We start from the raw sequence: 15,743 nt of genomic DNA on the forward strand, positions 1-15,743 counted from the left end.
CATCATATTCTCTTAGGCAGCAAAATACCCACGACCTTCGGGCTGAATGCACATATTTTATCCTCTAAAATCACGTCGGGTGTGCGTTACCTTACGTAACACGGCGACCACAAAGCGTCTGTCGGTTCCTCTCTCTTCCGCCCCACCGCAACCGCTCGCGTCGGCGGGGAAATTCGAGGAAGCGTCGCGCTCACATGTGTATGTCTTCTGCATTCTTAATTCTTCCTTCTCGAATTTTTCCGAGAGACCCCGAAAGGTTGGGTCGAATTACTGACGCCCTCGACAACGAGGGGGTGGCTCAAGGGGATCAGGGGACAAGAGGTTAGTAACCCGCGCAAGAATAAGTACGGTCAATACGAAGCGGGGGGAAAGCTATTTCGTACATGTGGAGAAGTAGGCATCGAGTGGGTGGGTGGTCAGCGTTTGAAATTTTGCCCCTAAGTTTTGACTTCAGTTGTTTGTGGTTGTAATTTTCATATCACTTCAGTAATTAACCACGCAATTAAACAAGTTTACTTTGGCTTTTTACAATGCGAGTGAGGTAGTGATATTGACTTGAGCCAGCTAGATCGTAATATGACATGGCCATCTTATTTCTGGAAATGGAAAATACAAGGGGAACGAAAAGGTTCATTTGATGTATCTGCAATTATAATATTGAATTTTATATGACCCCCACTATTGCCCTAATGATGATTCAAAAATAAAAAAGCATTGCCATCTGTTCATGAAGTGTTAATGCAATTAATGACCAATACTCACTCCAACCCAGTCATTTTTTTACTATTTTTGATTGTAGAAGTTATTATCCCTTCTTTATCTTCTACTATGTTCTACCCCACTTCGTTTAAAATGCCTATTCCTTTCCTCTCTCTTCCACACTTACTGGATGTTTTCCCTTCTGTCATGCTGGGGGACACAAGAGACGGGAGAGTGTAATGCAATCAAAACGAAGGAGATAACAGTTTTAGGTTTACCTTTGTGAAATTCCTTCTTATGAGGGTAAACAAATAATATTTCACAATAAATTTTATTGTGGAAATGTTAAGTTTCTTTTTGCCCTCATAAAATGGAGGAGGAAAAGAAGTTTTTTAGATGGCGTGAAAGTAAGTTAGAAAGTATGATGAGTGGTTGAAGCTGAAAATAAAACAAAGGGTGCAATGTGTCAATGTTGTGTAGTCATGCATTAGACGTCCAGATAAATCATAGAGCATTGAGTTTTCTTCAGAGTTTGTGTCTTTGCACGTTCAGAGTATTTATTTATTTATTATAGCTAATATTATGGTTGATGTAGGCTTTGGATGGACGCAAACTACCACACAATTCTCTTGTCTCTATCAACAAAACACAGCTCAACATCCTACTCTACAATAAGCCCCTCTTCGATTCATTCCATCCAACATCCCAACCCTATTCCTTCCCCTTCCTCGTTTGTCTGACATTCTCCCCTCTTATCACAGTCTTCAACATCCCTCTGCCAATCAATATGCTTTGCATCCATCTCTCCTGTCTCCTCATGGTTTCTCCCAGCAATCAAATCTCCTCCCCCACTATATCCTCCTCCTCCTCATTTGTTTTCCTTTCTGTCCACTTCACCTTCACCATCCTTCTCCACAGGCACATCATTTCAAAAGCCACCAAATCTATGCCTATCATTCTGCTTCAATGACCATACTTCTTGGTGCATAAATATGCTCCATATCAAAGTTTTGACAAGTCTTTTATTAACATCCCTACTCAAAAACCCGGACATCAATTCTCTTCTCCTTGTGAAAGCTTCTTTTCTTGATACAACTCTACTTCTTTGACAATTTTGGTCCTTAACACTTCTGAGATGCATAAACTGTTCCACCTGCTCTAGTTTTTGCCCTCTTATTTTAATATTTAGCTTAGTCTTTCTCTTTCTGGAAAGCCACATAACCTTTGTTTTATTTGCATTTATTCTCACCCATATATGTCGCACTGAATTTTCAACTCACTTGTGCCCTCAACCCCTTAGCTAACTGACAAACTAAAGCTTATATAAGTTGACCAGCTCAGGTACTAATTGACAACCCTGTCTTACTCCTCTTCCTAACACTGCCCGTCCAGACTTTTCATCCCCCACTCATACCTGAACAGGATGAGACATGTACAAGTTGCAGATTAGTCTCCGACCCCTCCAGTCTGCTCCTATTTTCTGCAATTCACTCATTAGTTTTTCACAATTCACTCTATGAAATGAATTTTTGAAACCTGTGAAACATGCAAATACATCCTGATCGTATTCTATGTTCCTCTCTATTAGTGATCTTATTACTGCAATGGTATCACATGTGTCTCTCCCCTTCCTGAACCCAAATTGATCATCTCCAATGTAATCATTTGCCCTGCTCTTTATCCTTTTGTTGATGATCCTGAGAACCACTTTAGTTGCATGCAAATTCATGAGTATTATGAGTACAAATTTCAATCCCATTAAAGCTATTGATCACACATTTTTCTATGAATGCAACAATTTGGCAAGCTGTTACAAAAACTAGTCCATTAGGCAGTGTCTCAGATGGTTATGGTATCCATGGATTCGAACCTTGCTGTAAGCGTAGTATTTTATTGTCAAACCAAGTGACCTAGTTTGTGTTCCATATTTTTCCCCTCACTTGTAACTTTGTTTTTACCTCCCCCCTTTACAAACCTAGTGCCAATTAATTTTACAGTCTTGGCTATTTCGTTTTTCATTAATTATGTATAATAAGTAATTTTAAGCTGAATCTATGAATACTCTTCAGGTCACCAGAAGAGCCCCCAGACCAGGGGGAAAAACTATATGCCATAGTCAACCTGTGCTAAGGATATCCTTAATGATGAATGAATCCTATGTTTATTGAATTGCATTTAGTGTGTGGACTTATGTTCGGTAGCTCAAAATCCACGAACATGATAATACAGAATTAATTTCCCTGCAGCAACTGTAGCATGCAATTATTATGCCTCAATATATTATGGTATGTAGTTGACAAATACTACGCTGAATCACAAAGCTAAATACGTTTTAGAAATTGATATTTATGGTGCTCTGATGATATTGCCCTGTAAACTCAGCAAATCAAAATTGTCACATGACAATATAAAATAATAATGATGCCTGAGGCATTTGAGGCCACAATATTTGCAATAATTAGTGAATTTGTTAACAAGTAGGCAATTCAGCGGTAGAATTCTGTAATATTTACCAAAGTTGTAAAATGCTGCCATTAACACATTTTACAATGCTGATGGAATTCAGTTTCCTTTTTTTGTGTCTGACTTAAGTTTATATATTTGCAACAGAATACAGCTGCTAGAATTAACTTTTGCTAAGTTTGCATCATTGCATTTGAAGTGGCAATTCAGGGTTTACTAGGAATCAGTTAAGAACCTCACTCAGAGCTCCTAGGGATTGATTGACAATGTTAAATATAACAGTAACAATCACTCCTCAGGATGCTACGTTTGAAATAATACATGAAATATTATTAGAGAATATTTCAATATGACTTATGTACTCACAGAATTTCTGTAATGTTGGAAAGTACCCACAAGGGCATTGCTGTCTGGTCTGCAATATCGGATATCGCAAGCCTTACTATATCAGATACATAATTATACAATCCTACAGGACAAAACATGGCAGCCTGTTTTTGAATTAATGAAATAAGCCTTTCTTTGGTTAGCAATAAAGATTAATGCACTCAATTGATAATAATACATTAATGGTATTTCTCACATTATGAGAGATATTGAATGACTTAAATGAAAATCCATATTAGTGTGTAGCAATTTTCTAGAAGTCTAGTTATCATTTTGTCTCAAGAATAAATTCTAAATGATCACTCATTTAATTCTAATTCATCCATGCATATACATTTTTGAGGAACCTGATCTTATTGAGTAATTCCAAATATTCAATGTAAAAAGTTATATATACTTGATTACCAGAGATTTCCTTCTCCTTTTAAAGATTTCTATCAATTGTTTGCAGGTGCCTTATCTTATGCTGAGTTAGGGACAATGATCCCATTGTCTGGTGGTGAGCATGCATACTTCATGGTTGCATTTGCAGATTTACATCCATTTTGGGGTCCTTTACCTGCCTTCATGTTTGATTGGCTAACAGTTGTATTAATGAAACCATCATCATTAGCTGCTCTTAGCCTCAGCTCAGCTGAATATATTGTTGCTTCCTTCAAAAGTAATGATCTCAGTCTTGAAGAAGAATGTGAAAGTCCTTACCTGGATATATGTCGCAAATGCCTAGCTGCAGTTTGCATTGGTAAGTTGTTTTTACATTCTAATGGCAGTTAATTTGATAGATTTAGATTGGGATTGCCTTATTGGGGCATTATTTTTGCCACTCTTCTCTATAATGACATGAGTGTAATGCCCAGGCTAGGTATAATAATTAATAGTGTTCCCAAAACCAATTTAATTTTGCTCTACTTGAGATGCTGGAACTTTATGTCAAGAGGAGGTTATTGCCAATTATGTCTCTCTCTATGTTTGTTTTTCTTTTTACACCTCATCCTAATCACCTGCATATCCTTAATTGAAGTAAAGATATGTGTTGTCCGATGGATCCCACAGTTACTGAGCTGACAATAAATGGATAGTAAATTATGACATTAAATGCCAATCAATCCTATAAATTGGAAGTGACCAACTTTACAAGTTCCACATTTTTATTTGTATTGTACATAAGGGGCCATTTGGGTCACCTCTGAAGATAAACAACTCAAAATATAAACTAAATTTGGATCCAAAAGGTACTAAGTTCAAATAAAAAAAAGGAATTTTTTATGTCATCATATGCAGTATTGATTTCATGAAAGCTTTTGGCTTAGTTAATCACATCCTTTTGTTGATCATGTTAAATTCTCTGGTAATTGAAGGCTTTTTGTGCTACTGGGTTAACTCTTATTTACAAAACTTCCTCTCGAGATCAAATCCTATGCATTTAATTCTGTTCATGCTACTCGTAGAGGTTTCCAAGGGTCATATTTTGATCCTCTTTTATTTAACTGTTCAGTGGTGAAAATGGTGATCTTTTACAACCGATCTTCTTTCTATCATTTTTTGATGATTTGAAGCCGTTTCATACAATGAAAACAATACATGATCATGCATCCCTTCCCTATTTGGATAGCGAACCTGATGTGACTCAAATTTATTACCATTAAACTTTCAAAAAACATTCATAAATGACACCTATCCCCTGTAATCTTCTATCATCAACTCGGTCATTATCCTGAAGCCAGTTAGATACATTTAAGGATTTAGGCATGCTTTTTCATTATTTCACACCATAATTATATCTTACATAAAGCTTATAGAAACCTTGGCTTTGTACATAGTTTTCTAAAAAATGTCAATACCCTGATTAGTTAATTTAGTGCATCGTTGAGGTCTTTACAGGAGTGCTGTGCAGCCATACAGTCTCCATATTACTCTGTACACTTCAATGAAATTAAGTTCAGCATGTTTCCTCCTAAGCTTTGAAGAAAATAGTAGGCAAAGATGTGCTACTAATGCTTTAATATGGCCTTATCTACTCCAAGTATTATTCTCTGGGTCTCATCTTCTTTCTCCCAAGTCATATTTAAACTGCAAAAGAAGGAAGATTTCATCATTGAACCTAAACCCCCAATTTCATCTGCCCGTCCAATCTTTCAAGATCTTTCCCATCCATATATATCCTATTCACCGTAACATGCATAAAATCTGTCAGATTTCCATGCAAATTCTCACTACCACAATCACCATACCAGAACCTAGTCAAACCTTCTTATCAAATATAATTGAACCAAAGCTGAAAGCCTTGGATCATAGTCAATGATACTAAGCCTATATAATAAATTATCACATAGATACGAAGACATAAGAGATGTAACATAGTGTAAAAGACAAATAAAAAAAAAATTTTAACTGGGACAAATTATTACATTGCGTCTGAATTTGTTAATGATAAAATATGGCATATGTATAAAATAAAACATATGAAAAGACCTATCTGTATATATATGATAAAATTGTATGTACGATATATGTATGTGTGTGTGTTGGACTGCTGACCGGAGGGTCCCGGGTTCAATTTCCGGGCAAGGCACTCAGGGCACCTGCAGTTCCACCCAAGCTGAAGCGATTTCTCAAGTACCAGGTCTTCCTGGGAAACCATAACCAGCACAGGGAAAGGAACTGGCCCCCCTACCCTGTTGTGTGAATTTCACTCGCCGTATAGGGCTTAGTAATACTGGGTGAACTCTACCATCACCTACTAAACTGACCTTCGGGTTGATTACTGTGTTTATGGTTATATATATATTTTTTAAGGTAATCTACCGGTTAAGGTAGGTTTTTGGATGGACACAACTACCAGACAAATATTTTATTACTCCTAACAAAACACAAAATCCATCATCCTACTCTATATCAGGTCTCTCTTCATCTCTGAGTACTTTCTTCCTCCCTTCATCCCGTCCAACATCCCTATCCTGTTCCTTCCCTTTCCACTTTTGCCCAACATTCTACCCTCTTCTATCACAGTCTTCAACATCCCACTGCCGGTCACTACCCCCTTCAGCCACTTATCCTGCCTCCATAGGATTGCTCCCAAAAAACCCCTCTCTTCGCCCACCATACCAAGTACTTCCTCATTTGTTTTCTTCTCTGTCCATTTCACCTTCTCCATTCTTCTCCACACCCACATTTCAAAAGCCTCCAATCTACGTCTATCCTCCTGCTTCAATGACCACGTTTCCACACCGTACATAGCTACACTCCATATCAAAGTTTTTACGAGTCTTTTCTTAACATCCTTACTCAAAGTCCCTGTCATCAACTCCCTCCTCCTTGTGAAAGCCTCTTTGCCTAGCGCAATTCTTCTCCTTACGTCCCTACTACTTTGACCGTGTTGGTCCAAAACACTACCGAGATACGTAAACTGTTCTACCTGCTCTAGTTTTTGCCCTCCTATTTTAATGTTAAGCTTGGCCTTTTTCTTTCTAGAAAATCGCATAACCTTTGTTTTATTAATATTGATTCTCATCCCATACCTGTCGCACTGAATTTCCAACTCACTCAGCAATGCTTGCAGCCCCTTGGCTGACTGACAAACTAAAGCTTGGTCATCAGCAAACCTAACTGATTTTACGAATTCCCCGCCCACTTTCATTCCTACCTCGAGTTCTTCCCATGCCTCTTTGATCATTTCCTCTGCATACAGGTTGTACAGCAACGGTGATAATGGGCAACCCTGCCTTACATCCCTTCCTAACACTGCCCAACCGGACTCCCCGTTTCCCACTCGCACCTGAGCAGTCTGAGACATGTACAGGTTGCGGATTAGCCTCCTTTCCCTCCAGTCTATTCCTATTTTCTGCAGAATACTCATTAGTTTTTCCCAATTCACTCTATCAAACGCTTTTTTGAAATCTATGAAACAGGCAAATACCTCCTGGTGTGTTGTGTAGATAATATATATATATATATATATATATATATATATATATATATATATATATATACATACATACTCATTATAATCTTCTCTGTATATGCATGCTCTGAATTTCTGTTTTTTATAATGTGCCCTATGTTGATGTTGTACACCAATCCTTGGGCAAATTAAATTATGACTATTATTAAAAGTATTTAAAGAAAATTTACCAAGATTGCTTTAAGTGGGCTTGGCTTGCCAACAGTGTCCATTCACCATCATGACAGGTTGTGTCACGTTAAAATTTCTTATCATTGCAGCAATACAAGGAAAATTCCAGCTTAATATTTTTGAGCTACTTATTGAATATTGAGGTTGATGCACGTACAATATGTACGAGGGTCATCCGGAAAGTAGTACCCGTTCGTGAAATAAAGACACAAAAGTAAATATTAACAAACATAAAAAATTTTATTTGAAAGAGGATACTTTAAACTACTTCTCAACATAATCTCCAAGCAAATTAAGGCATTTGTCATAACGTGTGACAAGTTTCTGTATTACTGCTGCATAGTCCTTCGCCGCCAGCTCATTGAGATACAGGGTCACTCCTTCTTTAAGTTCTTCAGATGGTGTTTAACAATTTCATGAACAATTGTTCGAGAAACATTGGGAAAATGCTCACAGATGTCATCAATTGTGACGCGCCGATCGTTCCTCACGAATTCGTCAACTGAGCTCACCAGTTGGTCTGTAATGACAGACGGTCTCCCCGAACGCTCATCGTCGTGTGTGTTCCCCCTCCCCATGTTGAAGTTGCGACACCACCGCCAAACAGACGACTCGTCCATTACATTGTCTCCATACACCTCCTTTAATTGGCGATGAATATCACATGGGCGAACGTTTCTTGCATTGAGGAATTTAATCACTGCCCTCACTTCACAACTGGCGGCGTTCTCAATTTTTTTAAACATTGTAAACAATCACAGAAACAACACAGGCAATGCTAGCGTCACGCAACTTGCCTCAGAGAAGGCAGACAAGCCACTGAAGCTATCTGACCTCGTCCAGCGGCTACTCGCGTCGTCAGCACTTCATGCGGCACGAACGGGTACTACTTTCCGGATGACCCTCGTAATTAACATAGTGAATAATAAGATTGATGCAATGAAAATACTCTGATTAATTTTAGGATTTCTCTGTGTTGTGTAAGAAATAAGCTACTTATTGAAATTGATTTTCATAGTAAAAAATAATCGTTCACTTCTGCTGTAAATATTATGATGGGGGATGCAAATTATATTCATGAAATAGGTAGTTTATTTTTTAATTCTCGCTATTGCCATAAGCAACTTTTATTTCAACAAGAGTATACATAATGCCATTAATTATGAAATCTTTTTATACCTAATGTTGATAAGTGATATCATAATTACCTTGAGATATTTCACATGTGTATGTTACTCTATTTAGGTAATGGTTTATCTTTTAGAGACAATGGTTCTAATTATAGCAAAAAATTTATGTGATACATAGAGTATCTTAATGATACTCTTCTTTAATTTATATGTGTAAATGGATATTTTGTCTTAAATAAATTATAATTATTATTATTGGTTCATAGTATATACCATCTGGAACTAACGAATTGTGTGCCTTATATTTTTTATTCAATTTTCAATATTTTGTTATTTTGGCCTTCAAATAATAAGTTAAGGATTTTTTGTATGCCCTTAGGGTTTTCTCTGTATCTTTCTGAAATCTGCAGCTTCTATCATGGCTTAATATACAGAATAGATATTAAAGAGGCTCCTAAAAACACAATTTTCTGATTATTAGAGAATATTTGACCATTTATTGACTGCAGCGAACTGATGCCATTGATTTAATTCCAAAAATGAACAGAGAGGGATAACCAATCGGTTTTCATTGATGAAAATAAAATTCACCCCAAATTATGTGATGCAACGCCCAATTTCTTTGCCAGTCTCGTACAAATGTTTTGTGTACAATAAATGTCCATAATCTTGCTGATTAATAATATTCATCGTTTAGTGTGATGAAAAACCATTATCTTTTACTGGCATAAAAAGAAATGCCAATGCAAGTAATAATTTCAATGCTGCCACAGTGGGAACCTATCACTTTGTATTTCAGGGTGTAGTAGCCTGTCCCTAATGAATAATCTGCCGTTTCTTTACCTTTTCCTCCCCATTTCATCTGCAACCCTTCCTTCCCTACTTGAGGGTGACAGGCCATAGCCTCGTGGCAATGGGTGGATATCACTGTGCTGCGAAGATGCCCGTTTTAACTTGTGCACAATTGAATTTTTAGTATTATTTTAAATAAGTCTTGCTTTTTGTGTTCTCTTCCAGGCATTATCTGCTTTGTTAACTGCTACAGCGTTAAATTGGCAACAAGGGTGCAGGTGAGCTTCACAGTAGCTAAGCTGGCCGCCATAGCAGTCATCGTTGCTGGGGGAGCCTACATGCTCTCCCTAGGTGTGCTAAAAGATATAATATTAGTAGCTTTTGTTCACAAATTATTAATCCTCTGCTCTATGCCAAGTTTTATGTCAAACATAATTCATATGAAATATGTCACTGCTGGGATTGCAAGCCTGAATTAAAAAGATGAGGAAATTTTAATATGAACAAAAAAAATTCTAAGGCTCATTTAAAATCATGCTGACCTCCATAATATATCCTGCAATTTTCAAAGAGTGCATGTTTCAGTAATTCAGCAATATTTTGTACCTGATTTTCTATTTCTTGAGGTTTGAGAGACTTGAATTCCAACCGACAGTGGTAACTTCAGTTAACCTGAACAAAAATTAGTGGTGAACTAATAATAAAATATTGGAAAAAATTACAATTTTAAAATCAAAACATCAGTAAATGTTTACTTAATATGCTAATAACTTAAATATATTAAATGGCTACAGTCATTTGATCAACTATCACATTAAACTACAGCAAAAGACCGGCAGGAAAATGTTAATAAGTTAGAATTCATTTGGAAAGTTTTCCCCAACATTAAACCTAACAATCAGTATTGTATCATTAAAATGTTTAATTTAAAATTGACGATTAGTTAAGTAAAAAGCTGATATTTTCTAAAAAAAATTTTCAATATTGTCTGGCAAGTTGGTGTCAATTGATTGGATACTAAATTCAGTGGAGCCACGGCTGGGCCAATCATGAAAACTGTCTCTGCATGTGGCCTGGCCAAAGGGAGGTCAAGTTAATTCAAGCAAAGTGAGCACACTCTATCCTCCTAAGTCACACATCCATCTTGTTTGTCTGAATATTTCTATTTGCTAATGGCTGTGCACATGAATTTCATAAACTTGATAAATTGTTTGGAGCCTCTGCCTATGAGATTTTTAGCCAAGTGAAGAGAGGTTTGCAACCTAATGATAATTATTATGACAATAAGAAATGAAAGTGTTTAAGTCTTCCCTTGAGTTCATAAAATGTTGCGTGAATGGCTTGAATTTGCAGTAAATTGCGCTGAAAAAATCTTTTTTTTATGAGTAGAATTTCACCGCACAAGACAAGGCAATTCTGTTGAGATCAAATGTATAAATTATATAGTAGTTATATAAGTGCTTGAAGTGCTCAGAGTTATTAGAAAAATCCTTTGAAATAATCCCCCCACAAGCTCCCTGATGGCATTCTCTGTTTCAATTGAGGCACAATTTACAAGGAATGATATCTAAAAATGAGCGTAGTCCTTTGATATTTTGGGTTTAGCCAAAAGTTTCAAAGCCCCTTAATAGACATTCTAACATGATTGATAAAACATAAAGTCCTCATGTATCATTATTATTTGGATTAAGCAGGAAAAAAGCCTTTCTGAATATTTTTTCCATCAATGGAATGGAAGGGAATAATTTCCCTCAATTCCAATTAGAAATTTGCCTGTCACAATAATTTTTCTCCATTTAAGCGGATAATTCAGAAAAAATGATTACATATTATTTGTTGCCAAATAGAAAGTCACGCTGCATAACACCAAATCATAAAAAGCATGGAAGACTACTTTCAAGTCTGCTGACCCATCCCCTAAAGATTTATTTGTGAAAGGAATTAGCATTAAGAAATGATATTTTATGCTATCATACCCAAAGCATCAAAGGAGTGTTTACCAAATGGATGGTCTTTCTGTCTCCTGCAGTTGTTGTCCTCTGTACAGAAATCTAAGAGCCTGTTGCATTAAGTTCCTTAATTGCAGGATAAAGAAATTTAAGGGTTTTCTGATTGCAAACAATTGTTTGAGGCAAATTCCAATTTGTAAGTACTGTATCAAGGTCAGTAAATTCCACAATGTATTAAAATGTATTTAAAAAAAAAGAGAATTTTTGGTCCAATTCAATCAGTGTACACCCACTAATTAAGGGAATTCTCACATAATTATCTATTATGCATTCAAGGCTGTCATCATGTAGAGAATTGACATTTCCATGAAAATTAATGAGATTTCTGTAATGGAATTTACTTTTAGATTGCATCCAAGAGGTAATTACCGAAAGGTTAACCAAAGAAATTTTATAATATCAAAATATATAAGGAACATGGAATTTGAATTTTTTGTCTTTCTTTCAAGGACACACACAACACTTAACTCAAGGATTTGGTAGCGGTACAACCACAGTAGGTGGGATTGCAAGTGCATTTTACAGTGGTCTTTTTGCATATGATGGCTGGTATGAAAAATATGTATCTGTATCTTATCTAATGGCTATGGGAGGTCACACTGACTTTATTCAATAAATATTCATTTCTCTTTTTAAGGAATAACCTGAACTTCGTCACAGAGGAGCTGAAGGATCCCTTTCGGTAAATACATATGAGTTTAAATTATAAATAAATAAATATATATGTATGTAAATGTGTATGTGCACGAAATAAAGCTATCTGATGGCATGTTCTAAAACATTATTTCTTTCCTTAGAAATTTACCAAGAGCTATCATATCAGGAATTCCAATAGTAGCGACAGCATATTTGCTGATCAACATTGCCTACTTGTCTGTGATTTCTCCAGAGCATTTAGCAGTCACTAATACAGCAGCCGTGGTAAGACATTACAATTGATTAAGTGATGAAGGGAGCACATACATACATGTATACTTTAGAATCGACAACGTGATTCTAATGAGTCTTGCTTCAGAGGCATAGTTCAGATAATTTGAGTGGGAATGCTTATAAACAGGACTTTTAAGGTATATTGTGTCATTTCATTAATTCATAACAGCATTATACTTTAGTTCAAAACAGAATTAATGCTTTTGACAAGCTCAACCATACTCCAGCAATGACTCATCACAAGATAAAGGAAATAGCTTCAAAATTTTAATATAGTATAATACCGATCAAATGGGTTCCATTGCAAAAAGTAATATAAAACAGTCCATGCAGTTTCACCCTAAAGGGGAATGTATATTTCCCAGATAGTAATAGAGAAATTGATTTTTAATGCATAAGCTGCAATTCTTTTGGAAATTACCACAAAAATGGAGTCCAGGGGCTTATTCAGTAATTAGATGATTGCCTGCTCTTCAAATACTCAATTCTGAGAGGGGGTGACAAAACTATCAAAGATGGCAAGAAATCATCAATTTTTTGGAACTTTTTTGCGAGCTTAATCTGAAGTTTGGCCCTCTCTATGCACTTAGAGTGAACAAGTCATCACAGTGCACTCTCCTGTAACAATCACATCCCATTGCTGTTTAGGTGTTCTAGTCCACTGGTCTGCAACTGGTGTAAAATATCTCAATTCCATGTGCAAATTTCTGAGTGCTGCTGAAGAATTTTCTCAGGAAGTTTCCTTCCTCCACCATATAAAATTACAGTGCCATAATGATATTCACCTCCCTCAAGCAAATAGGATATAGATAGGGGTATTCAATTCCTTTGAATTTTATAAAAAATTTGTTCAATCAACTGCAATTCTTTATTTACTGGCCTACAAATTTTATGCATGCAAGGGAATAAGCCCATTTAGATACACAATTCATCTCCCTATGTAACATGAGATAACCATATTTTTTGTACATGCTTGCCAAGTTAAGATTAAGATATGTGTTACAACATTTGTCAACTTCAATTCACAAAAATCTGTGAGACAATGCTTATTTGTGCTGAAATAAGAATTTCAGCCACCACCTCAGTAAAGTTGTTCTAACAACAACACTGACCAGGCACTTACTCAATTCTCTTTCAGGATTTTGGGAGATCACTATTAGGTGTTGCGGCATTTCTTATGCCATTATCAGTTGTCATGTCAACTTTTGGAGCTGCAAATGGATCACAATTCACAGCAGGAAGGATATGCTATGTTGCAAGTAGGGATGGACATCTGGTGGATGCTCTCTCATATGTGCATGTGAAAAGACTGACACCTACTCCAGCATTATTGTTCAATGTAAGCCTCTTAATTTTAATATTTAAATCAGCAAACTTATCTCGGTGAACTTAATCTGTGCCATACTCACTCGGTTCACTTTACATGGAAGTTTTAACTTCATTGAGGAAACAATTCTGCATATTTCTAAAATTTCAAAACTGTTGGATAAAATTTCTCCATGACTCACTTCACTTTGTCAGTACGCATGCATTGAGGAAATACTTGAGGAATATTTTCATATGAAAAAAGAAAAATCTCATCACCAAAGTACTTTGCCACTTCTGCAAATTCTGGCATGAGAAAAAAGTAATGGTAAACATTTATAATTATAAAATAGCATACAGTTACTCTATACGTTAATTAACTTCACATTCTTTTTGTTTTCCCTCAAAAGGCGACCTTGGGATTCTTCATGATGCTCTCCGGAGATATTATAGCCCTTATTGACTTCTTCAGTTTTACTGCATGGATATTTTATGGGTGTGCCATGCTGGCTTTATTAGTTATGAGGTGGACAAAAAGATCACTCTCAAGGCCTTACAAGGTAATAAAGGCCTACATAATTCTTTCATTATATTTTGATGAAGAATATTGTATTAATGACATTTTTTTTAAACAGGTTCCTATTATACTACCAATCATAGTTCTGCTGTCATCCATATACTTGATAATTGCACCAGTAGCTGCTGATCCAAGGCCAGAGTTTCTGTATGCTATTGGATTTATTCTATTGGGACTCACAATCTATGTGCCTTTTGTGTATTACAAAGTGGAACTCAAATGGATGCGTAAGTAAACATTTTGGAAAACAAACTTCTTTGAGGAAAACAATTTGGTATTAATGCATGAACCTCATGAAAATTAATATGCATGTTTCATTCAGTGAATATGATAGTTAAGAAGAGTTACATGTACCAATTGGCAGAATTATTCATCACTAAACTTCTTTTCTTTCAGTATTCTTTCACTTCACAGTTTTCTTGTTTACTTTCCCATAGTAAAACTGCTAATTATGTTAAATTATGACCTACCTATTAATACCTGATTCCCAACCTTAAAAACTCTTTTTGATGTCTGCTAAGAAAAACCCATGATAAGAATTATTGTGATTTATCTGAGAATTTACATTATAAATTTCTTTTGTTTTCAGGCCCCATTACAAGAGTGATTCAACTTATATTGGAAGTTGCACCAACAAGCTCACCAGAGATTTTCCAGGAAAGTAGTTAATGTATGAAATTAAAATATTTACAAACATTTTTATAAAAATTTATCAAAATATTTATTTAATTGTTGACCATACTTTTTTACTGTATTATTTCAGCATTTATTGTGTTGCATTAAAAGTTTTTCAAATGTAATTTTTTATCTTCATTGCTCAAGTTCCCTCCCCATGGATTGATTATAACCCTGGTAAGGGCTTGTTCCTTCTGATGACCCCTAAAGCTGCACTGGCAGGAGGAATGTTGATTTCCCCTGTTACTGTTACCCATGCTAGATATTTTGAAGGGTAGGAGTCGATCCGTGCAGTGTTTGATCCTCAGTGAGGTGGCTTCAAATGTGTATGACCCCAATGAGGTGATCACTTTATTGATGGTGTCATATTAAAAACACTACCGAGGAAGGTAACGGGAAAATACCTCAATTATTTACCCTAAGACTCAATTATTTATCCCAAAACATGATAGACACTATGATGAAAATGAATCCTGGCCAATATGAGACGGGTTAATCAGCTTAAGTGAAATTAAAAGTAGGAACACAGAAGAAAACCATAAACAGCAAGGGGTGGCAATGGTATTGAACAAATAAGTAGGAAGCAGCTTAGTAAACAGAACAAGTGACTGATAGAATATTATTAGTGGGAGTAAAAGCTGAAC

General features: G+C 36.0%; 1 protein-coding gene across 1 annotated transcript in view; it reads left to right on the forward strand.

The window, feature by feature from the left end:
- The window catches only part of LOC139694317 (b(0,+)-type amino acid transporter 1-like), a 60,104-nt gene extending 44,911 nt beyond the window's left edge, over positions 1-15,193 (forward strand). The window contains exons 4-12 of the mRNA XM_071592802.1: positions 4,001-4,291; positions 9,829-9,954; positions 12,062-12,161; positions 12,250-12,294; positions 12,410-12,533; positions 13,681-13,881; positions 14,258-14,407; positions 14,483-14,651; positions 15,014-15,193. Coding sequence (XP_071448903.1) covers positions 4,001-4,291; positions 9,829-9,954; positions 12,062-12,161; positions 12,250-12,294; positions 12,410-12,533; positions 13,681-13,881; positions 14,258-14,407; positions 14,483-14,651; positions 15,014-15,093 — 1,286 coding nt within the window. The 3' untranslated portion in view covers positions 15,094-15,193. The remainder of the gene's footprint in view (positions 1-4,000; positions 4,292-9,828; positions 9,955-12,061; positions 12,162-12,249; positions 12,295-12,409; positions 12,534-13,680; positions 13,882-14,257; positions 14,408-14,482; positions 14,652-15,013) is intronic.
- The last annotated feature ends 550 nt before the right edge of the window (positions 15,194-15,743 follow it).

This window comes from Hetaerina americana, unplaced genomic scaffold (assembly GCF_022747635.1).
Source record: "Hetaerina americana unplaced genomic scaffold, ioHetAmer1.1.p SCAF_5, whole genome shotgun sequence".
NCBI classification, from domain to species: Eukaryota; Metazoa; Arthropoda; class Insecta; order Odonata; family Calopterygidae; genus Hetaerina; species Hetaerina americana.